The 23,200-nt window shown below is 49.9% G+C and overlaps 1 protein-coding gene across 1 annotated transcript in view; it reads right to left on the bottom strand.

Moving 5' to 3' along the window:
* The window catches only part of SNRNP48 (small nuclear ribonucleoprotein U11/U12 subunit 48), a 125,635-nt gene that overhangs the window by 98,535 nt on the left and 3,900 nt on the right, over positions 1-23,200 (bottom strand). Inside the window, exon 2 of the mRNA XM_085607256.1 lies at positions 9,355-9,465. Within this exon, the coding sequence (XP_085463382.1) occupies positions 9,355-9,465 (111 nt within the window). The remainder of the gene's footprint in view (positions 1-9,354; positions 9,466-23,200) is intronic.

A 23,200-nucleotide genomic window follows, 5' to 3' on the forward strand; every position in this document is an offset into this window, starting at 1 on the left:
GGTGCCATTACTTTTAATAAAGTAATGTTCATGGTGTAGTGAGGCATTTCAAACTACTTCACGTGAAAGGCTATGACAATAATTACAATCTCTGAAAGCTAAACTTTGACATTTATCGAATTGACGCATTAAATGCGTATAATCACAAAATCTCAGTCTTACATTAAGTCAGTCAAACTTTATTTGGCATTTGTGGCATAAAAGAGCACCATAGAAAAGTGTCATACAGACAGCACAGACGGCAATAAATACAGAGAAACAACAGTTCAAATTATTGTAGACTATATAAAATCTCAGCCTACCTAAATAATTGAAATCTCAGCCTACCTAAATAATAATTGAACAGTCATATCCTAAATAAACTTTGAGAAAACCTTCTCTAAAGCTATGAAGTGCAGATAGTTATAACAAAATCCGTACAGTAGATAGGAATTATCACAAGGGCACTTAGGGAGCTAATCAAACCACAATCCTATTTGATGGAATATCTAGAAGAAAATGTATGGAGCCTAAACGCAACCTGGTTAAATAGGATCTGTACAGGGGACAGTCTACGCAAGTGAGAAAACTCCAGGCCATGTCTAGGGAATTACATGTAGTTATCGGTCATAAAAGACAACTGAACTGCCTTAGTCCGACACATGCTTTGGCAATAGCCAAAAAAGAGAAACTTTGTCATGGCTCTAGCACAAGGCCCGATTAATTTTGGGTCGGTAAAAAACTCAGGTACCACAAATCTTTCAAAAGTACTCTCGACATAGGCTAACCAGGAAATATTAACCATATTATCCAGAGACAAACACCTAACAAAATAGATTTAGTAAGGCCCAACTCTGCAGATTGCTAAATTTTCAGCCATAACAGAAGGGGAGCCAACCCAAGTAAATCTTCCAAATAAGTCAAATCCACCTCGGAGTGGCAAAAAAAAAAAAAAAAAAGTGGCTGTCCTGGGGGTGATGGGGGCGCTAGTAATCAGCTCAGGAAGCGGTTTTGTAACTTCAGCAATACCCACACACTCCAGCCCCACAGGTTGCAACTGAAAGTTAGTCAACTCAAGTAAAACAATTGGTAACGATACACAAATCATTTTACTGGTCTACAAAGTTATTAGCAATATCTAATTGCCAGACTTCTGGATATGGAGGGTATTTACTATCTGTACACTAACTAAACCATATTCTGCTTACTCAGGATAAGTTCAGATCAAATTCTTCATGACAAAATTAGAAGTTTGTGTTAGGTTTCCTGGGGAAAAACATGTCCCTCTGCATTTCCTAATGAGATAATGGTCCACAGAGTGGAAAGTATCTAAGCAGGATCCAGGGCGAGTACTGCTAGCTCTTCCACCCACTAAACTGTCTATCAATTTGAGTAGGGGTATGTGTAGATTGAAAATTTGAAAGCAACATTTCATCCCCAAGATAAAATAAAAACCTGTCCAGGTGTTACGTTCCAGGATACTCCCATTGCGCCACCCAGTAAGAGGAAGTTATATTTCTAACACAAACTTATCCCCTCAAATTAGAGGAATGTTAGATGTCCTATAGTGACTTAGGCAGAATAATTTGAGATGGTTCACCATCAAATATTTTGAAGTCAGAGCAGTCAATTGTGATCACAGAAGTTCTGCAACAGACCAGCCACGTCCATCAAAGCGGGGCTAGTGCAGGATGATGGGCGCAGATCCAGTTGAAAAAGAACAATAGACTCTGTACCAGCTTTCAGCACAAAGAAAGACCCGCACTCAACGTTTCATTTAACTCCACCAGTTTATTTGGCTCGGCTATGCATTTCGAACACACAGGGTCTCTGTCACAGCCTGTACAAAATCAATGGGCCCAATTACCATTTAAAACAAACTCAAAACCATAAACATAGAAGATACATTTACATACTGGTCTAGAACGTTATAAGTGAGTACAAAAGCCTCACTTTCTGAATACAACCCAATCGTATCATACCACATGAACTGTGCTTTACTGCAGGATTACGTTTTAACACACTTTAAATTGAAAGAAAAAATGTGCTTCTTATTAATGGGGGGGGGGAAAAATGCAGTCTGCGCATGCGTGATATTGCTTTAATGTGAGAAGAAGTCATCTCGGGTCATAGTTCAAGTGTTTAAACGTATTGCGCTCAATTAAATATACATGTTAACCCAATTACAATGAAAGAAAATCATCAGGGGAAATGGTCCTGCGCATTCATGGTATTGTTCTAAACACTCTACTCCACTCTCTGCCACTCCACTAGACTCTACTCCACTCTATCGCAGCACATTCCACTGTCAAAATTTGCACTCACCTCTATGCCTGTACTCTCTATTTTACCACACTCTACTCGACCCTACAACGGTTTTCAACACTGTATGACAGCACTTCACTCTAATGTATTAGACGCCACTCCAATTTATAAGTTTCCAAGACTCTACGCTATTTCGCTCTACGACACTCCTCACCACACCACTGTAGGACACTCTCCAAAACATTATATAACTCCACTCTATAAAAGTCAATTCATGGCATTCCACGACATTCTATTCCCATACACTTCACTGTCAAACTCTATACTCGCACACTCCAATATACAACACTCTATTCTATTCCACTATACAACACTTTTCTATTGGACAGCACTCCACTCTACGAGACTCCACTCCAATGTATAGACTCTACCTCATGCTGGGCTACTATACAATAATCCACTATATGCAGCTCCACTGTTTCACACACTACTGTACTCTATGCAACTCCAGTCTACTACATTGTACTCCACTCTCTGACACTATGCCCATATATACCCCTTCACTCCACAGTACTATTGTACGACACTAATACACTACTCAACGATACTCTAAACCACTATACGATAATGTACTTAACTCAGTATACCACTGCACCCCACTTGACTCCACTGACACTACTCCACACCACTCAATGTCATTGTTATCTCTAACACTGTATGCCAATCTACTGTATCACAATACAACACTGTACAACACTCCACAAGAATCAACTAGACAGTATGCCATGCTACATCACTTTCCAATACTGTACAAAACCCACCACACTACAACACGGTACTACAATTTATGACACTTTACTCCAGGGGTCTCCAAACTACAGCCCGTGGGCCACATCCGGCCCTCTACTATATTTCATCCGGCCCACAGCTACTTAAGCATTAATAGACTATAGTAATTTCTCTGTTTTCTAAACCTCACATTCCGATGATCTAAGAAAAATATATATCCAATTCCTTTGGCAGCCATTAGGTGGCAGCAGAGCCTCTTGAATCTTCTCTATTTAAAATTAAACAATTAAATGCCTGCTTTTCTTATCTACAGTTAAGCAACTGATTTTTTTTGTCCGAGCATTTGCTAATGTTTGCCATTGTTACTGAGATCATTTCTCAGTTTAAGCACAGCATTGTTTATTTGTAAATGTCGCATTTCTCTCTTGTTCTGAATCATAGCAAGCAGATTACAAAAAAAGAACCAGGAAACCTTATTCCTTCATTTAAGTTTTATTAGTTCATTTATAAAACAGATTAGAACATTGGAATGTTGGGAGCTCCATTGAAAACAATGGAGTGCTCCGGGCTTATAATGGCTGGTATAAGCCCGGAGCACCAACATTCCAATGTGTCTTTGTTCACAGCTCTGGCTGTGAACAAAGACTTCAGGGAGCCTGAGGGGATTTCAATCCCCTCGCGCTCCCTGAAGGCTTTGTTAGAACATTCTGCCCTCTAGTGGCAGAATGTTCTAATAGCCTTATAGCCCTTCGTAGCAGGGCTATACCGGCTTTTAAAGTCCCTCTGCTTTGTTAAAGTCCCTCGCCTTCGGCTCGGGCCTTGAACGCTGCAGCGGGCCTTTAACAGCCGGTATAGCCCGCTACGGCGGGCTATAAGGCTATAATATTTTTTTCGGCCAGCGAATATTTGTAAAATATACGATGTGTCGCTTGCACTGAAAAGTTTGGAGACCCCTGCTTTACTTGACTGTATGCTACGCCATTCTACTCCATGTCACTATAATCTACAACACTTTACTCCACTATACACTACCTCCCTCCAGTGTTCTACGGCACGCCACCCAACTTCTCTCTATGACACACCACTCAACTATGTGTCACGACCCACTCCACCACTCACTCTACTTCACCCTTTAAATAGCTCAACCTGAAAAATTCAGACTCGCCATAGCGAGAGCGCGAGTAGATTTTTCGAGGCCTGTGGGCGATACGCTACTTCACTCCACTCCACTGGATTTCAATCTACAAAACTCCAGTCTATGGTAATAGACTTTACAACACTCTCCTCCACTGTGCTTTACAGCACTCCATATAACTCTCCAATTGCGAACTGGACTCTACAATATGAAAAATGTTTATTAAAAATTCAATAAAAAAAATGCTAGTAAAACTAATTGTTCCTATACAAAACACACAAACTTTACAAATCCTAAAGTTATAGCTATAACTATCATTTACAATTTATCAACCATCTTCAAATTATTATAAGTAGCAGATCTCGTTACCCACACTTGAGCTCGCTAGCCAGACAACACCAACTATAACTCGTCACCATACCATGCATTGTGTTCTCACAAATGATACTCCACAGTACAACAATACAATGTATGAGACTCTGCAACTCTACTACACAACACTACACTCAATAAAACTGAGCTACAAGACTCCCTACTCCACTGGCCTCTACTCTAAGCCACTACACTCTACAACACTCCACTACATGGCACTCCAGTCGACGAAACTCCACTGTGCAACCCTCACCTCTACTGTTCAAAACACCACTACACTGTACAGTATGTCACTTCGCAATAAGACACACCACGCCACTAACACTTTACTCCACTGTACGGTACATGACTCCACGCTATTCCACTCGACAATATTCCACTCTACAACACTAGACTGACACTTTCACTGTACTCTACTACAATACATTTTGACACTCCAATCAATGACAATACACACTGCAATTTGAAACATTTTATTAAAAAATAAAAACATTAATATACAATGAAAAAAACAAAAGGTTAAGGATAATTTATAGTTAGAAGTACCTTAGGCATTCTTTATATACAAACCCAGTTAATGATATACCTTCAAAATATAATTTGCACACCACCTTCAAATTACTGGTAGTCATGCACTTCCAAACACAGTCTGGTCTCCTCAGTCGCCACCCATTAACTACAGCTCCTGCCTTTTCCATGCAGTGTTTATACCCTTACTGCACCCCTTATAACATGTGAAAATATAGCACTCATAACAGCAATTATAACTTCTCAAATTACATTACAGTTGCCACTAGACCTAGTCTACGTTTTATACCTCCAAGTCCTCCAACAGGGCCAGGCAAGAAGCTGAAGCAGGCAAGGGTCCATCAAAGTCAATAACGTAATTATCGAGCTCCTTCAGAGTCCTGCAGTTTGGACGTCAAAAGTACTGCGCAGAACAAGGCAGGATTTTGCAACCACCTAGATCACTTCACCGCTGGAGTAGACTTGTAGTCTTTTCCGGGTCACTTATGTTACATTCAGATTTACGTCACTCTTTAGGTGCTCAAAATACACTAAAGGTAGGATCTGCAGTCGAGATAGGCTCGTGAGGCCATATAACCTTTCAGGTTCGGTCATGCTGAAGCAGTTTCCTTTCCAATAAAAAGCTTGGAGTGGGGCAAAACTGTGTTTGCCTGCTGATGTATGCCTGCCCTGTGGAGGTCTCAGCTGGATGTATTTTTCCCACCTGCTGGGGAAACAGACAGAAGGACTAGGGTGTCTCCAAGGATCAATAGTTTCAATTCCTCATAGTCCTGATAGGGATCCCAACTTCAAAGAAAGAGCTGTGATGTAGGACTTATTTCCGCCTCCGTCCCAGATAGCTCATTCTTGCTTAGTGTCCACTGTTAAGACCACTTCTACCTCCCTGCAGCAAAAAGTCAAGCCTTCATCTTCTAGGAGAATTGTTAACAGTCAGCCAGGGACCTGTATTGAGTCTCTGGACCAAACCAGTTTCTTTCCTCTCAGGCAGATCAAGTTACCTTTTCCTAAAGTTACTTTTCCACTAATGTCTGCGACACTACTTTCGCCAGTGAATTTGAAAGTAAGTAGAAAATACTTTTGACTGCATTAGGATTATCCGACGCAGGGAAATGAATTGTCCTGTTCATGGAAAATGAAGCTAGACAGTGAAAGGGAGGTTTTTTGTATCTACTGACTGTGGGTACATACTTTCCCTGTTTCTAGTATGCCATGCTTTTATATATTAAGCACCCAGCTATTTGTGTATATAATGTCACTTTTGAGGGTGACATACCTAACATGTAAAGTAGTTTTCACTACATGGCAAAGGCATTTTTATTTACCTTCTACCAACGCAGCACTTTTAATCTGAAGTCCACCCAGAGCACAAGGGTGCACTCTGGAGTCAAACACGTGCCATATGCGTGTGGTGCGAATATAGACTACAGGTCACATATAACTTACACGCAAGTGGTGACTTTTCTGCCTTATTGGAAAGATAAAGAAGTCAATTAAGTGACACCAATGCAAAGTCGATTTCAGAGAACAAACACATGCTCTGCCACTGTTTATCAGTAGAAGTGCGAACAATGCTAAAGCCTGCAATATCAGACAAAAGAAGTGGGAAAGAATGACAAATTATATCCTTTCTTACAAAACGGTAGAATTAGAAGTGACTTCAATGCTATATCCGACAACGCATTAGGGATAATACGGTCCTGATGAATGTCACTTCACCCACATAGTGAGTATGTCAACAGGTGTTACATATAGATCACAGACAAGTGATACCAAGATCATAACTACTTTCCTGCATCCAGAACAGTACTACTATAGTACTTTTTGTTTGTAGTCTTACCAGGGTGACCATCAATAAAATGGTTGTGTATGGTTATATCGAAGATTAATTTTATACTGTTCATCCCTACAATAGGAGGTACTCCTAGAAAACTGGTTAAGCCCAACCAGTTGTATCACCATTCTGGGAGAGAAGGTCAGTGACAAAGCATGCCACGAGATCTATGTGAGCGAGCACTACTGAAAATCTTTAATAGAGTTGTCCTGGCAGGATTATGAAATCAGATAGTTTGGTCTTCACAGCATATGTGCAAGGGTCACCTTACCTCTTTTGAAAGTGGATTGTACCATAGGGAGACAATAAGATTCTCCTATTAACGCTTTCAATTACCCCTTTAGGGCTGAGAGAAGATATCCTACAGACTGCCAAATAAACATTAGTATAAACACAAAGTATGTCTGGTACATATAGAGAAAAGAAAAAACTTTTCAGAAAAATGTTATCTGTTGGATAATGTTTTTCTAAGGACGAGAACCCTCACTCAACCTTGGGTAACATACTTTATAATAGGATTCCCTCCTCACTCCTGCACCGCAAGATGCCTGGTGTGGGCTACAACTCTCAAAAAGAGAGGAACAAAGGTGTTTTGGGTTAGATTAGCAAAGATTTTTTTAGGTGAGATGCAGAGTGCTATCTTGTTTTTTTATGTTAATAGGGAAGGTGTGATTAGGGTAACACTCTGCTGGTAGGCAAAAACTCATTTTATTCTGGTGCCTCCAGAGGACAGGATTAAAAGGAAAGAATAACAGGGAGTTTGGAAAGAATATACCCTGCAGAGTCATGGTCAACATGTTTCTGCCCTTTGGGGACCCCAGCCAGGTTCAAGGGCATTTGTCAGGACCAAAAAACTATAATGTCACTCTACAATCAATTATGCGAAACAGCCATGAACCAGCCTCGTAATAATATACACTCTTGCCGTACTTGCTGTCAGTAGAGTTCACACAGCGGACTTCCAGGTACGTGGGTAAGGCTGGGCAATGTAATTGCCCTATGGTATGTTCCTGCAACTCCGGGACTACAGTATACTCTGTTGCTATACATATTCCAGCATTCGCCCCTCCACGCCGAGTCTGGTGGTATGTGTAACTGTTTCCTGAGGACTACTTTTTCAGGACACCTGGCATAGCCCAGTAAGTTCACCAATCATGGAGACCACCTCACCTTTTTAAATAAATATTTGTTCTGCGGCACTCAATGACCTACTGCCACGGCACACCAGTAGAGATAACCACGCCCAGAAACTTTTGGTTTAAGACAACATATAGGTATTCGCACAGGGTTGCGCGTATGTGCCACATTCCCATCGTAAATAATCCCAGTCAGAATGATCTCCATTACGTTATGGTTTGAATACCACGAAGGTGATTTTCAAATAGAGTTTGCAGTTCCCTTTTCCTGATGGATGAGTGCTAGTGCACCCTAAACGAATCATGGCACGCGATTCTGACTAGGTGTAGGCCATGGCCCAAACAGAGTTATGTCGCTACAGACAGTAACGTTCTCATTAATTACTGAACACTTCTAGGCCTTGTATTTACGCACCATATTTTTAGAAAAACGTCGGATGACAGACATTATAAAATCTGCATATGTGCAGCATTAGAGAGACTCCGGTACAGGTGCAGAATGCATAACTCAGAGACTTCATGATTCTATCATTTTGCATACCTGCCTTTTTCTTAATCAAAATGCATTTGTACCATACAGGCCTGCGTGAAAGACAGCGTTTGAGGCTTCAGTGTGAGTAGTACATTATTGATTACAGGTAAAAAATAACCCTCACTCATCTAAATTTTAGTGTGGATTGGGGTGGTTTGATTCACTCCTCTCAAACAGATCTACACAAAACGTCATTGTTACAGATTCTCACCCTGTTATCAGATGTTTGAATGTTTTTAACCTTTTTTGTTTTGCATAAGTAGACCCCGTGATTGCGACACTGTGGGCCATTTTTTTCTGGAATAACTGGTTTACTAAAACAATGCCGGTATTTGCCCATTTCACAACTGATTGCAGAGTGACATTGTTTTTGGTCCTGACAAATGCCCCTGAACCGCGGCTGCAGTCCTCCAATGGCAGAAACATGTTGACCTAAAACACCTCTGCTCCTCTCTTTTGAGAGTTGTATCCCACATCAGGCACACTGCAGTTCAGGTGTGAGGAGGGAACTCTATGATGAAGCAGGTCACCGAAGGGCGAGTGAGGATTCTCGTCCTAAAAAAAAAAAAAAAAAAAAGCATTCTCCAAGAGATAATATTATATAGATCGTACTTTAGTGTGTTTCTACTTAAATTAGAGAGCAGCATGCCCTTGGTTGGGTTCACTTTTCCCTCCAGACCCCCGTGTGTAGTAAATAAACATTAGTGAAATCTACCCAAGGAGCCTCATTTGGGAATCTAAAAATGTGATTAAGAAAAACAACAATGATGTACACACTTAAACTTACCTCTTCCTTGGAATAGCCCAGTTTCCTCAGTCTACAAGTTGCAACATGTTTCTGCAGAGAAGACATAGGCATCCGGTGATTCCCATCATAAGGACACAGCGATGTACCACTCTGACAACAAACAGAAGAGAAAAGCAGTCTGTGATGAAAAGCATTCCATAGGTTTTGAAAAGTTAAGTTATGATGTGACCAAGAGCTGCAGATAGGCAAACAAGCTCATTCAACATGCTAATTTCTTCACCAGTAGGGAAAGGGCTGCATGTAAGAAAGCAGACTACCCTTCGATACCAGCTCTAATTAAAACACATTTTAATAATAGTCTCTAAACATCAGTGAAAGCAACAATTCACTTAATGTTTTTTTTATTAAACTCTTCAAAAGTGCTGTAATCACAAGGTTCACAACGTTCCTAGTTTAGGAAAATGGAGGCATGAGGATATATGCAAGAAGCTATTGATATGGCAAGTGTGGTTAGAGAGTAAAGATATGCCCCTCCAAATCACCACTACACAAGGGTTTATCTCAAAGCTAAGAGAAACCAGCAAACTGGATCTTAAAAAATAAAATTAAAAAAATCATACAAACAGTAGTATGGTATAAAAAACAAACATCGAAATTAAAGCATGAGCTGAGTAAGTGAATGTATTGAGCTAAATGTTAACTATTCACCTTAGCTAAACACACCTTTGCCAGTATGCACGCCTTGACTTAACCCATGGGTTTTCACTATTCAATGTACACAAGCAACGTCCACTTAACAGAACAAGACATAAATGTAATTATATGGGAACTGAGCAACACACATGAAAATCAATGCGCACACAGATCAACATTCACAGCTACCCACACAGAGACCAGTAATCAGCATCTTCTACAAAAAAAACTTACAGGTACAGAAGACCTGACACGCTGTCTCCTATACACACAGAACAAAAAGTATAAGATGTTGGTTGCATGAATAGCAATCTATACTGCTTTAGCCTGCTATCTCAAAGTTGTAGCTCGAAAGGGAGAGTGGAAAGGAGTAAGAGAGCTAATGAGAACGAAGGGAGCAAGAGAGCCAACGAGAAGGGAGCCATCAAATGGGCAAAAACAGAATGAGAGAGAGACAAAGATGCAGGAGACCATAGGAGGTTTCAATTACAGGGGGGTCAGGGACAGGGTGGAGAATTGGAAAAACCTGTTGGGGAATGGTGGCTTAATGTAGAGTTATGTAAATTGTAGACCATTAGAGATGCCCGTGAAAGCTGCTAAGAGCCAGGTACACGTCTGCAAATCAACACAAACTGATCCACAAACTCAACATATATTTTGGCACACATACAATTCCACACAATACAGATGCGATAAGACAGCACACAGAAAAGTACAGCTAGAGAGACAATTAGTCAGAAAGAAAAAAGGACAGAAATATAGGTGAAGGTTTAATGTACCCTTAATGCGGAGGCCCTTACCTGACAAAAGTCTAAATTGAGATAGTTCAACATCTAAGCCAATTCTAACAATGCACCATTAGAATAATCAAGACTATCTAGCCATAGATTGCTTACCTTAGAATTAACCCCAGGGATCAGATTGGATATGGAAATGTTTTTGTGAGCAGTACCCTGCGCATCAGTAGGTGGCATAGTTCGGCTCTGCATGGCAGCGTCCATGCCTATATAGGTGCCACCCCAGCGCTCTGAGAGTTTCTTTTCACACCAGGAGAGCGGACCTACGAAGAACACTGGCCAAGATAGGGCCCTGAAGGGGAACAGTCTTGACCCTAGAAATCTGTCTGCAGAGCAGGGAGGATTGGTGGGTCAGTAAGGAATCTGTGGCTACATAAAGTCTCTGATGATTGAAATAGGTTGTGTTGCACTTAATGTTCCGGTTATTAACTGAAGCTTGAGATTTGTTCTGATTGAACTTTGTGTGCACATATGAATAAGTCTCCAAATTATTAGAAACCATGTTCTAGATACTGCATGCACTCCTGTGCCCAAGGGGGCTGACGGCAAGTCCTGTCTTATCAAACGTATATATAAACCTTACCAAATACAATTTAACAGACAAAATGTAACACAAAGTAACTGGATGAATCAATTGTTTAATCCAGTGATTTCTTTTTTAGTAGCGACTTCTTGACATAAATCTTCCAAAAAATGAAGGTCACAATATTCTCTTGTGAATGACAATTCAATCCAACCCAATGCATTTCAGGTCTAAACTAAAAATAGGAAATTACTACATATTTTACAAATTCGTCATAAGGAGTGTGACATTTGACAGGTGAAAATAGTTATAGAGCCCGAGATAAAATATATGGGAAATTGTAGAGGATGTGGTGATCAACTTTACTGCCAGAGTGTTCGTGAGTTTGTCAAATATGAGGAAGAACTCATGCTCCCAAAATGCTCAAAAATGTGTTAAGGACGCGACATCACATAAATCAAACGATATTTCTGGAGAATTGGCCAATGTGCCAAGTGTGCTGAAGAAATCAATCTCCCAACATGCTGCAGGAGGTGGCAATAAGAAGAGTAATGCACTGTGTAAATAACCAAACCAATGCAACTATGAAAGGAAGTGAAGACTGTTAAAGCCATTGTACAAACAGCCGCGTGCGCGACCCTCTACCAATGTCTATGCTAAAGTTATGAATTCTGACCTCTTCAAAGGCATTCTCCAACATATCCCAGACTTAACCATATCAGCATTCCCTCTGTAGTTAAATCGCTGAACCTCGTATAAAAAAATAAATAAATAACGTACTAGATTCGAAATTAGCAACTTCATCTGTTTCGCTTACCTGGAAGTAAGTGCCTGATGAACGATTTCCTTCGTGACAAGCCTGTGACGTGCCGCTAGCACCAGAAACTGCCCGTAAGTGACGTGGAATGATACGTGCTCATTGTGTGTCCCCAGGCGTTAATAAAAGATAACTAAGAAAGCTTGGGGGGGAGGAGGGGAGGGGGGGGGGGGGGAGGAGGAAGAGGTCCCCCATGTTGGTTGTGCTTGATGCCTGCTCAAGTGATACAATTCAAGTAATAGAAACAGATTACAAAATGCGTTAAAAGAATTACTGACCCGTTTCTATCAGATTTGTATGGAATACAAACATTGTAATTATGTACACTTGTCTTCGTTCTTGTTGCGGATTGACATCTATAACTGCTAACACCAGAAATTAGAATGGGGACGGCACAGCCAGAGGGCGCCGACATCGGGGGACGGTCGATGTGGTATAACCGGCACAGATCCATCAACTAAGATCAAGGGCTCTGTGACCGTTCCCGGGCTCTCCCTCTCAAACGGAATTGAGACTGTTGCGGCATTGCAAGTCGAGCAGCAAGGAGCTTTGGGGACTGCTCTCTTAAGGCCTTGGGATGCATGGCGCGGAAGTCTACACAGGTCTTCGCTTTGTGGTCCCGCTCACGGTAACAAGCTAACAAGATGCGGGTCGGCCGCCAACATCTGTCAATGACAGGCACCACGTGGCTTGAAGACAGCTTTCCTAGTGGACATCCCTGCCTCACCAGGAGGAAGACAAAGTCAAACAAGCATTTGCAATGCAATAGGTCTCGCATTTATAAGAGTTTGAGCTATTGGCATTGTAAAATTACAATGCCTTTTATTTATGCTTTGGTTTTAAAACAAATAAAAGGCATTGTCATTTACAATGTCAGTAGCATAAACTCGCATAAAAGCAGTGTGTGGAGTGCAGCAGTGTGCGGCGTGCAGCAGTGTGCGGCGTGCAGCAGCGTGCGGCGTGCAGCAGCGTGCGGCGTGCAGCAGCGTGTGGCGTGCAGCAGCGTGTGGCGTGCAGCGGCTTGCAGCAGTGTGCGGCATGCAGCAGTGTACGGCATGCAGCAGTGTGCTGCGTGCAGCAGTGTCGTGCAGCATGCAGCAGTGAGTAATGCAGCAGTGTGCAGCAGTGTGTGGCGTGCAGCAGTGTGCGGCATTGTGTGGTGTGCAGCATTGTGCGGCGTGCAGCAGTGTGCGGCGTGCAGCAGTGTGCGGCGTGCAGCAGTGTGCGGCGTGCAGCAGTGTGCGGCGTGCAGCAGTGTGCGGCGTGCAGCAGTGTGCGGCGTGCAGCAGTGTGCGGCGTGCAGCAGTGTGCGGCGTGCAGCAGTGTGCGGCGTGCAGCGGCATGCAGCAGTGTGTGGCGTGCAGCAGTGTGCGGCGTGCAGCAGTGTGCGGCATGCAGCAGTGTTTCGTGTAGCAGTGTGCGGCATGCAGCAGTGTGCGGCATGCAGCAGTGTGTGGCATGCAGCAGTGTGTGGCATGCAGCGGCGTGCAGCAGTGTGCGGCGTGCAGCAGTGTGCGGCGTGCAGCAGTGTGCGGCGTGCAGCAGTGTGCGGCGTGCAGCAGTGTGCGGCGTGCAGCAGTGTGCGGCGTGCAGCAGTGTGCGGCGAGCAGCAGTGTGTAATGCAGCAGTGTGCGCAGCATTGCGCGGCGTGCGGTAGTGTGCGGCGTGCAGCAGTGTGCAGCAGTGTGTGGAGTGCAGCAGTGTGTGGCGTGCAGCAGTGTTTCATGTAGCATTGTGCGCCGTTCAGCAGTGTGTGGCGTGCAGCAGTGTGTGGTGTGCAGCAGTGTGTGGCGTGCAGCAGTGTGCGGCGTGCAGCAGTGTTTCATGTAGCATTGTGCGCCGTTCAGCAGTGTGTGGCGTGCAGCAGTGTGGCGTGCAGCAGTGTGCGGCGTGCAGCAGTGTGCGGCGTGCAGCAGTGTGCGGCGTGCAGCAGCGTGCGGCGTGCAGCAGCGTGCGGCGTGCAGCAGCGTGTGGCGTGCAGCAGCGTGTGGCGTGCAGCGGCTTGCAGCGGTGTGCGGCATGCAGCAGTGTACGGCATGCAGCAGTGTGCTGCGTGCAGCAGTGTCGTGCAGCATGCAGCAGTGAGTAATGCAGCAGTGTGCAGCAGTGTGTGGCGTGCAGCAGTGTGCGGCATTGTGCGGCGTGCAGCATTGTGCGGCGTGCAGCAGTGTGCGGCGTGCAGCAGTGTGCGGCGTGCAGCAGTGTGCAGCAGTGTGCGGCGTGCAGCAGTGTGCGGCGTGCAGCAGTGTGCGGCGTGCAGCAGTGTGCAGTGTGCGGCGTGCAGCGGCATGCAGCAGTGTGTGGCGTGCAGCAGTGTGCGGCGTGCAGCAGTGTGCGGCATGCAGCAGTGTGCGGCGTGCAGCAGTGTGCGGCGTGCAGCAGTGTGTGGCGTGCAGCAGTGTGTGGCGTGCAGCAGTGTGTGGCGTGCAGCAGTGTGTGGCGTGCAGCAGTGTGTGGCGTGCAGCAGTGTGTGGCGTGCAGCAGTGTGTGGCGTGCAGCGGCGTGCAGCAGTGTGCGGCGTGCAGCAGTGTGCGGCGTGCAGCAGTGTGCGGCGTGCAGCAGTGTGTGGCATGCAGCAGTGTGTGGCATGCAGCAGTGTGCGGCGAGCAGCAGTGTGTAATGCAGCAGTGTGCGCAGCATTGCGCGGCGTGCGGTAGTGTGCGGCGTGCAGCAGTGTGCAGCGTGCAGCAGTGTGCGGCGTGCAGCAGTGTGTGGCGTGCAGCAGTGTGTGGCGTGCAGCAGTGTGTGGCGTGCAGCAGTGTTTCATGTAGCATTGTGCGCCGTTCAGCAGTGTGTGGCGTGCAGCAGTGTGTGGTGTGCAGCAGTGTGTGGCGTGCAGCAGTGTGCGGCGTGCAGCAGTGTTTCATGTAGCATTGTGCGCCGTTCAGCAGTGTGTGGCGTGCAGCAGTGTGCGGCGTGCAGCAGTGTGCGGCGTGCAGCAGTGTGCGGCGTGCAGCAGTGTGCGGCGTGCAGCAGTGTGCGGCGTGCAGCGGCATGCAGCAGTGTGCGGCGTGCAGCAGTGTGCGGCGTGCAGCAGTGTGTGGCGTGCAGCAGTGTGTGGCGCGCAGCGGCGTGCAGCAGTGTGCGGCATGCAGCAGTGTGTGGCGTGCAGCAGTGTGCGGCGTTCAGCAGTGTGTGGCGTGCAGCAGTGTGTGGCGTGCAGCAGTGTGTGGCGTGCAGCAGTGTGTGGCGTGCAGCAGTGTGTGGCGTGCAGCAGTGTGTGGCGTGCAGCAGTGTGAGGCGTGCAGCAGTGTGAGGCGTGCAGCAGTGTGAGGCGCGCAGCAGTGTGAGGCGCGCAGCAGTGTGAGGCGCGCAGCGCCGTGCAGCAGTGTGTGGCGTGCAGCAGTGTGCGGCGTGCAGCAGTGTGCGGCGTGCAGCAGCATGCAGCAGTGTGCGGCGTGCAGCAGTGTGCGGCGTGCAGCAGTGTGCGGCGCGCAGCGGCGTGCAGCAGTGTGCGGCGTGCAGCAGTGTGCGGCGTGCAGCAGTGTGCGCCGTTCAGCAGTGTGCGGCGTGCAGCAGTGTGCGGCGTGCAGCAGTGTGTGGCGTGCAGCAGTGTGTGGCGTGCAGCAGTGTGAGGCGTGCAGCAGTGTGAGGCGTGCAGCAGTGTGAGGCGTGCAGCAGTGTGAGGCGCGCAGCGGCGTGCAGCAGTGTGCGGCGTGCAGCAGTGTGCGGCGTGCAGCAGTGTGTGGCGTGCAGCAGTGTGCGGCGTGCAGCAGTGTGCGGCGTGCAGCAGTGTGCGGCGTGCAGCGGCGTGCAGCAGTGTGCGGCGTGCAGCAGTGTGTGGCGTGCAGCAGTGTGCGGCGTGCAGCGGCATGCAGTGTGCAGCAGTGTGGCGTGCAGTGGCGTGCAGCAGTGTGTGGCGTGCAGCAGTGTGTGGCGTGCAGCAGTGTTTCATGTAGCATTGTGCGGCGTGCAGCAGTGTGCGGCGTGCAGCAGTGTGCGGCGTGCAGCAGTGTGCGGCGTGCAGCAGTGTGCGGCGTGCAGCAGTGTGCGGCGTTGTTAGAAAAGGTAGTCGGACCGGGAGGGTCGGCCGGGGTCAGGAGGAGAGGTCTCCGGGGAGAGCCGTCTCCAGCGATCGTACAGACAAGTAACTTCCCCCCCACAGACAGATATCACACACGGATGAGGTTCAGCGTTCTTTATAAGCACTTATTTAAGGTACGGTTGAATGGTACAAGGAGGTCTGGACTCAGGGGTCCCCTCGATTAGAGTCTCGCAAGGTAGGGAAGGGGGTAGCGGGGCAGTCTATTTACCAATCGGGTAGTTCTGATGAGATGATGATGAGCTCACAATCCTCGAGCTTGGTGGTTAGGTGGTACGGGCCGCGGCAGCGCCAGCAGGTCCCGGTGTGGATGGTCGATACAACGGGCCGCGGCAGCGCCAGCAGGTCCCCGGAAGATATACGGTCCGCGGCAGCGCCAGCAGGTCCCGGTGAGGATGGTCGTTACAACGGGCCGCGGCAGCGCCAGCAGGTCCCAGGAAGATGACTGTTGCCGAAGGCCGCGGCAGCGCCAGCAGGTCCCGGTGAGGATGGTCGTTACAACGGGCCGCGGCAGCGCCAGCAGGTCCCAGGAAGATGACTGTTGCAGAAGGCCGCGGCAGCGCCAGCAGGCAGGACGATGGTTCACAAGAGCGGGCTACGGCAGCGCCAGTAGACCGTCAAGGTTGAGTTCACTCGGTGTCTCTCGACTCCAGGATACAACTGCCTTCCTGCTCCGGAGCTGCCTCAGTTATAGGGCTGGTGCCCTTTGATGTCCGGACCCTCGCACTTGGAGGTCGGAGGGTCCGGGATGAAGGTGTCCAGACACCCAGCAGGGGGTGGAGCCAGTGCCTGGGGGAGCTGGGGGCGATCGGCACCTGGCGGGGGAGAGCCCTTGACAGTTCGTTCTCCCATTGACTTGCCAAGTGGTCCGCTCACCTCCTGGGTGGATGGTGGTGCCGGGATGTCGGGGCCGGCCAGGCCCGGGGTTAGGGTCGAGGGGAGGCCATGCGGCCGCGTGGTGCAGGGCCCCAGATGGCGGCTTGACCCGGCCGGGGAAGCCGGTGGGGCTGGACCCCGTGATGAGTAGGGGTCCGAGGGCAGAGGGTCCGTCGGGAGATGGAGTACAGGTGCTTGTCGTGGGGATATGCCAGGTGGGCCGGAGTTCGGGCCCTGTCGAGCGGGGAGGGAGCAAGCCGTCTGTGAGGCCTGTCCAACAGGCGTGCAGCGGCATGCAGCAGTGTGCGGCGTGCAGCGGCATGCAGCAGTGTGCGGCGTGCAGCAGTGTGCGGCGTTCAGCAGTGTGCGGCGTTCAGCAGTGTGTGGCGTGCAGCAGTGTGTGGTGCGCAGCGGCGTGCAGCAGTGTGCGGCATGCAGCAGTGTGTGGCGTGCAGCAGTGTGCGGCGTGCAGCAGTGTGTGGTGTGCAGCAGTGTGTGGCGTGCAGCAGTGTGTGGCGTGCAGCAGTGTGTGGCGTGCAGCAGTGTGAGGCGTGCAGCAGTGTGAGGCGCGCAGCGGCGTGCAGCAGTGTGCGGCGTGCAGCAGTGTGTGGCGTGCAGCAGTGTGTGCCGTGCAGCAGTGTGTGGCGTGCAGCAGTGTGCGGCGTGCAGCAGTGTGCGGCGTGCAGCGGCATGCAGCAGTGTGCGGCGTGCAGCAGTGTGCGGCGTGCAGCAGTGTGCGGCGTGCAGCAGTGTGCGGCGTGCAGCAGTGTGCGGCGTGCAGCAGTGTGCGGCGCGCAGCGGCGTGCAGCAGTGTGCGGCGTGCAGCAGTGTGCGGCGTGCAGCAGTGTGCGGCGTGCAGCAGTGTGCGGCGTGCAGCAGTGTGTGGCGTGCAGCAGTGTGTGGCGTGCAGCAGTGTGTGGCGTGCAGCAGTGTGTGGCGTGCAGCAGTGTGTGGCGTGCAGCAGTGTGTGGCGTGCAGCAGTGTGTGGCGTGCAGCAGTGTGTGGCGTGCAGCAGTGTGAGGCGTGCAGCAGTGTGAGGCGCGCAGCGGCGTGCAGCAGTGTGCGGCGTGCAGCAGTGTGTGGCGTGCAGCAGTGTGTGGCGTGCAGCAGTGTGTGGCATGCAGCAGTGTGCGGCGTGCAGCAGTGTGCGGCGTGCAGCAGTGTGCGGCGTGCAGCGGCGTGCAGCAGTGTGTGGCGTGCAGAAGTGTGTGGCGTGCAGAAGTGTGTGGCGTGCAGTGGCGTGCTGCAGTGTGCGGCGTGCTGCAGTGTGCGGCGTGCAGCAGTGTGCGGCGTGCTGCAGTGTGCGGCGTGCTGCAGTGTGCGGCGTGCAGCAGTGTGCGGCGTGCAGCAGTGTGCGGCGTGCAGCAGTGTGCGGCGTGCAGCAGTGTGCGGCGTGCAGCAGTGTGCGGCGTGCAGTGGCGTGCAGCAGTGTGCGGCGTGCAGCAGTGTGTGGCATGCAGCAGTGTGCGGCATGCAGCAGTGTGCGGCGTGCAGCAGTGTGTGGTGTGCAGCAGTGTGTGGCGTGCAGCAGTGTGTGGCGTGCAGCGGCGTGCAGCAGTGTGTGGCGTGCAGCAGTGTGCGGCGTGCAGCAGTGTGCGGCGTGCAGCAGTGTGCGGCGTGCAGCAGTGTGCGGCATGCAGCAGTGTGCGGCATGCAGCAGTGTGCGGCATGCAGCAGTGTGCGGTGTGCAGCAGTGTGTGGCGTGCAGCAGTGTGTGGCGTGCAGCAGTGTGCGGCGTGCAGTGGCGTGCAGCAGTGTGCGGCGTGCAGCAGTGTGTGGCGTGCAGCAGTGTGCGGCATGCAGCAGTGTGCGGCGTGCAGCAGTGTGTGGTGTGCAGCAGTGTGTGGCGTGCAGCGGCGTGCAGCAGTGTGTGGCGTGCAGCAGTGTGCGGCGTGCAGCAGTGTGCGGCGTGCAGCAGTGTGCGGCGTGCAGCAGTGTTTCGTGTAGCAGTGTGCGGCATGCAGCAGTGTGCGGCGAGCAGCAGTGTGTAATGCAGCAGTGTGCGCAGCATTGCGCGGCGTGCGGTAGTGTGCGGCGTGCAGCAGTGTGCAGCGTGCAGCAGTGTGTGGCGTGCAGCAGTGTTTCATGTAGCATTGTGCGCCGTTCAGCAGTGTGTGGTGTGCAGCAGTGTGTGGTGTGCAGCAGTGTGTGGCGTGCAGCAGTGTGCGGCGTGCAGCAGTGTGCGGCGTGCAGCAGTGTTTCATGTAGCATTGTGCGCCGTTCAGCAGTGTGCGGCGCGCAGCGGTGTGCGGCGCGCAGCGGTGTGCGGCGCGCAGCGGTGTGCGGCGCGCAGCGGTGTGCGGCGCGCAGCGGTGTGCGGCGCGCAGCAGTGTGCGGCGCGCAGCAGTGTGCGGCGCGCAGCAGTGTGCGGCGCGCAGCAGTGTGCGGCGCGCAGCAGTGTGCGGCGCGCAGCAGTGTGCGGCGCGCAGCAGTGTGCGGCGCGCAGCAGTGTGCGGCGCGCAGCAGTGTGCGGCGCGCAGCAGTGTGCGGCGCGCAGCAGTGTGCGGCGCGCAGCAGTGTGCGGCGCGCAGCAGTGTGCGGCGCGCAGCAGTGTGCGGCGCGCAGCAGTGTGCGGCGCGCAGCAGTGTGCGGCGCGCAGCAGTGTGCGGCGCGCAGCAGTGTGCGGCGTGCAGCAGTGTGCGGCGTGCAGCAGTGTGCGGCGTGCAGCAGTGTGCGGCGTGCAGCAGTGTGCGGCGTGCAGCAGTGTGCGGCGTGCAGCAGTGTGCGGCGTGCAGCAGTGTGCGGCGTGCAGCAGTGTGCGGCGTGCAGCGGCGTGCAACAGTGTGTGGCGTGCAGCAGTGTGTGGCGTGCAGCGGCGTGCAGCAGTGTGAGGCGTGCAGCAGTGTGAGGCGTGCCGCAGTGTGCGGCGTGCCGCAGTGTGCGGCGTGCCGCAGTGTGTGGCGTGCAGCGGCGTGCAGCGGCGTGCAGCAGTGTGCGGCGTGCAGCAGTGTGCGGCGTGCAGCAGTGTGCGGCGTGCAGCAGTGTGCGGCGTGCAGCAGTGTGCGGCGTGCAGCAGTGTGCGGCGTGCAGCAGTGTGCGGCGTGCAGCAGTGTGCGGCGTGCAGCAGTGTGCGGCGTGCAGCAGTGTGCGGCGTGCAGCAGTGTGAGGCGTGCAGCAGTGTGAGGCGTGCAGCAGTGTGCGGCGTGCAGCGGTGTGCGGCGTGCAGCGGTGTGCGGCGTGCAGCGGTGTGAGGCACGCAGCGGCGTGCAGCAGTGTGCGGCGTGCAGCAGTGTGTGGCGTGCAGCGGCGTGCAGCAGTGTGTGGCGTGCAGCAGTGTGTGGCGTGCAGCGGCGTGCAGCAGTGTGAGGCGTGCAGCAGTGTGAGGCGTGCCGCAGTGTGCGGCGTGCCGCAGTGTGCGGCGTTCCGCAGTGTGCGGCGTGCAGCAGTGTGTGGCGTGCAGCGGCGTGCAGCGGCGTGCAGCGGCGTGCAGCGGCGTGCAGCGGCGTGCAGCAGTGTGCGGCGTGCAGCAGTGTGCGGCGTGCAGCAGTGTGCGGCGTGCAGCAGTGTGCGGCGTGCAGCAGTGTGCGGCGTGCAGCAGTGTGCGGCGTGCAGCAGTGTGCGGCGTGCAGCAGTGTGCGGCGTGCAGCAGTGTGCGGCGTGCAGCAGTGTGCGGCGTGCAGCAGTGTGCGGCGTGCAGCAGTGTGCGGCGTGCAGCAGTGTGCGGCGTGCAGCAGTGTGCGGCGTGCAGCGTGCAGCAGTCTCGCATTTGTGAAAGTTACAGTTTTTAGCATTGAAATCTAATGTTTTTTTACTTTAGTCTGTTCATTTGCAGAGGAGGGATTATATTTGCATAGCGCTATTGCCATTTATATGACGTTGTGGCGCTGGAGAACCTGGAAATAGGTTATAAGGGAGGGGAGACAAGAGTGATAGGTGCGTGAAAAATAAGTAACAAAATCCTTGAAAAAACAAACACATAGGTAATGCAAGATTAAGTAAAGCATGTGAAATCTAGTCAGGAACAACATGTTTACTTTAAAGGTTTTGGTTAGTTAGAGCCAAACGCAATTTACCGGCAGCCCAGAACTGCTCGCCTCTATCTAATGTGCTGAACCACCGTAGCGCGAGCGGACTCAAACTGTGAATTCACTCCAAAATACGATGACAATGACAGCGACATTAAACGAGGAGGGAGTGGGAGGGGGGAGTGGGGGCGGGCCGCAGTTGTAAAAGGCAGGGAGAGGGTGAGATTGAGGAAGGGAAAGATAGGGATCAAAGGAAAAAACAAGGGGGTGGCAAATGGTGTGCACTTTGATGTCCTCAGTGTCCGCATGGCTCACTGAGGACATCAAAGCAAGTGATCAGGCAGTGCTTTTCAGGCTGCCAAATGGTGCGCGCGCCTGGGGCACATGCACTGTATTTGGAGGCCTGAAAATCCACTGTTTGCACTTCCAAAACTCGCTTACTATAAGTCTCGCCAGAGCAGCGCTAAAGCGCTGTCTCAGGCGAGACCTAAAAAGGCCAGTCAAAAAGTTACTGGTGGTAGCTCTCTCCAGATCTGCACTGACTGCCGGAAAAAGAACTGACATCAGTGTGCTAGGGTGGTGCCAGTATAGGCACTGTGCATGTCACTTCTGCCTCGGACGATGCCACACGGAGACCTAGGGTGCTACTTACCGGCACACAGGGGTACTGCTCATAAAAACATTCCAGATCCAGGTTGATACCTGGGGATAATTGTCCGGTAAAGAATCGGAGGCTAGATGTCTATCAGATACATCATTTGCCTCTTTACCATAATATCCTCTGCAATTCAGAACCTCCATGTACCTCAAACACTCTGGGACAGATATTCGTCCGTCAGTGGCAAAATATGCACCGGTAGAATTACAGCCTTGGATGAATGCAGAGTGATGACATTAGGACATGAGAAAAGTCAATTATTTTAATGTATGCTCCTAAAATTTTTTTTATGGGAATCCCATTTTCTCATACCAAAAATCAACAACTGTATATTTTTTGTTGAGAAAATGCACAGCTCAAGAGCAAATGCACTTGCTACTGTTCAAATATTATATATAGTTTTTATTTTTTTGAAGCAACGGGGAAAGATTTACACTGGAGAAACCCCTGCCAATACATTCACAACAATGTTGGGGGGTGCCCTTTTCCATACCGCCATGGAAAAAGCTGTATTTTTGCACTGACTTAAGTAACTAATTTCGCAGGATGGCAATGTGTCAGAACTTGCTGTGTGAATACCCACAAACATGTATGTTTTTGGGAATTCACAAACATTCTTTGCATTCCCTCATCGGAATGCCCAATGCCCAATAGTAAGCTTTCTTTCACAGAAACATCAATTCAGTTCTACACTTTTCCCTCACAACTCATTTTAAAAACAACTGTTATCAAATGCTTTGGTCAACTAAAGTAAATGAAGTCTACAAGTTGAAGATTAAGAACATAGTGTCCAGCATACACGGAGCAAGCAAATTAAAATTACGTTCATGTTCCCGATTTAAAATTGTGTCAAAGAAACTGCGCTCTGAACACATATGCGATGTTTCTACAAGTACCAATTATCCAATAACTAAACTAAAAGGCAGCGAATCCGCAATTAAAAGACGTAAAGCTGACTCCTGAGACACGATGCTTGCATATCCCTCTCTCTTAATAAACTGCACTGCAAAGAAATTCTACAAGCCTGCCCATAGTATTTTCTTGTATAGTGTGTGCAATAGATTTTCATGGCTGGAGAAAGCACCACCACATTAATTCCACCAACAAGATGGGAGTATACCAGAAAGCACCACCACATTAATTCCACCAACAAGATGGGAGTATACCAGTGCAAAACATTTGATAACGTTCCTTCAGTGATAGTCCCATTACAGCAACTAGAGAAACTAATCAAAAGCTGGAAACTGCTATGAAATCAGGAAGGTTCACAAGTTAGGATGCTTCCAATGTAAAACCAATTCAAATAAAATCACATTTATGCAAAAGCGTACCTCAAACCAGAACACATTAACTAATTGAGAAGGCAAAAGCTAAGCTAGAGATGAATAGGCCATGTGACCAAATGAGATAGGAGATGTAGGTGGGCAATGGCAACTGGGCACCAGTAAAGGGCAACGGTAAGGTGGTACCTGCCCTCGGACCTTCGCAACGAGATGGGAACCAGCACAGTCACA

Source organism: Triturus cristatus, chromosome 5_2 (assembly GCF_964204655.1).
Source record: "Triturus cristatus chromosome 5_2, aTriCri1.1, whole genome shotgun sequence".
Classification (NCBI taxonomy): Eukaryota; Metazoa; Chordata; class Amphibia; order Caudata; family Salamandridae; genus Triturus; species Triturus cristatus.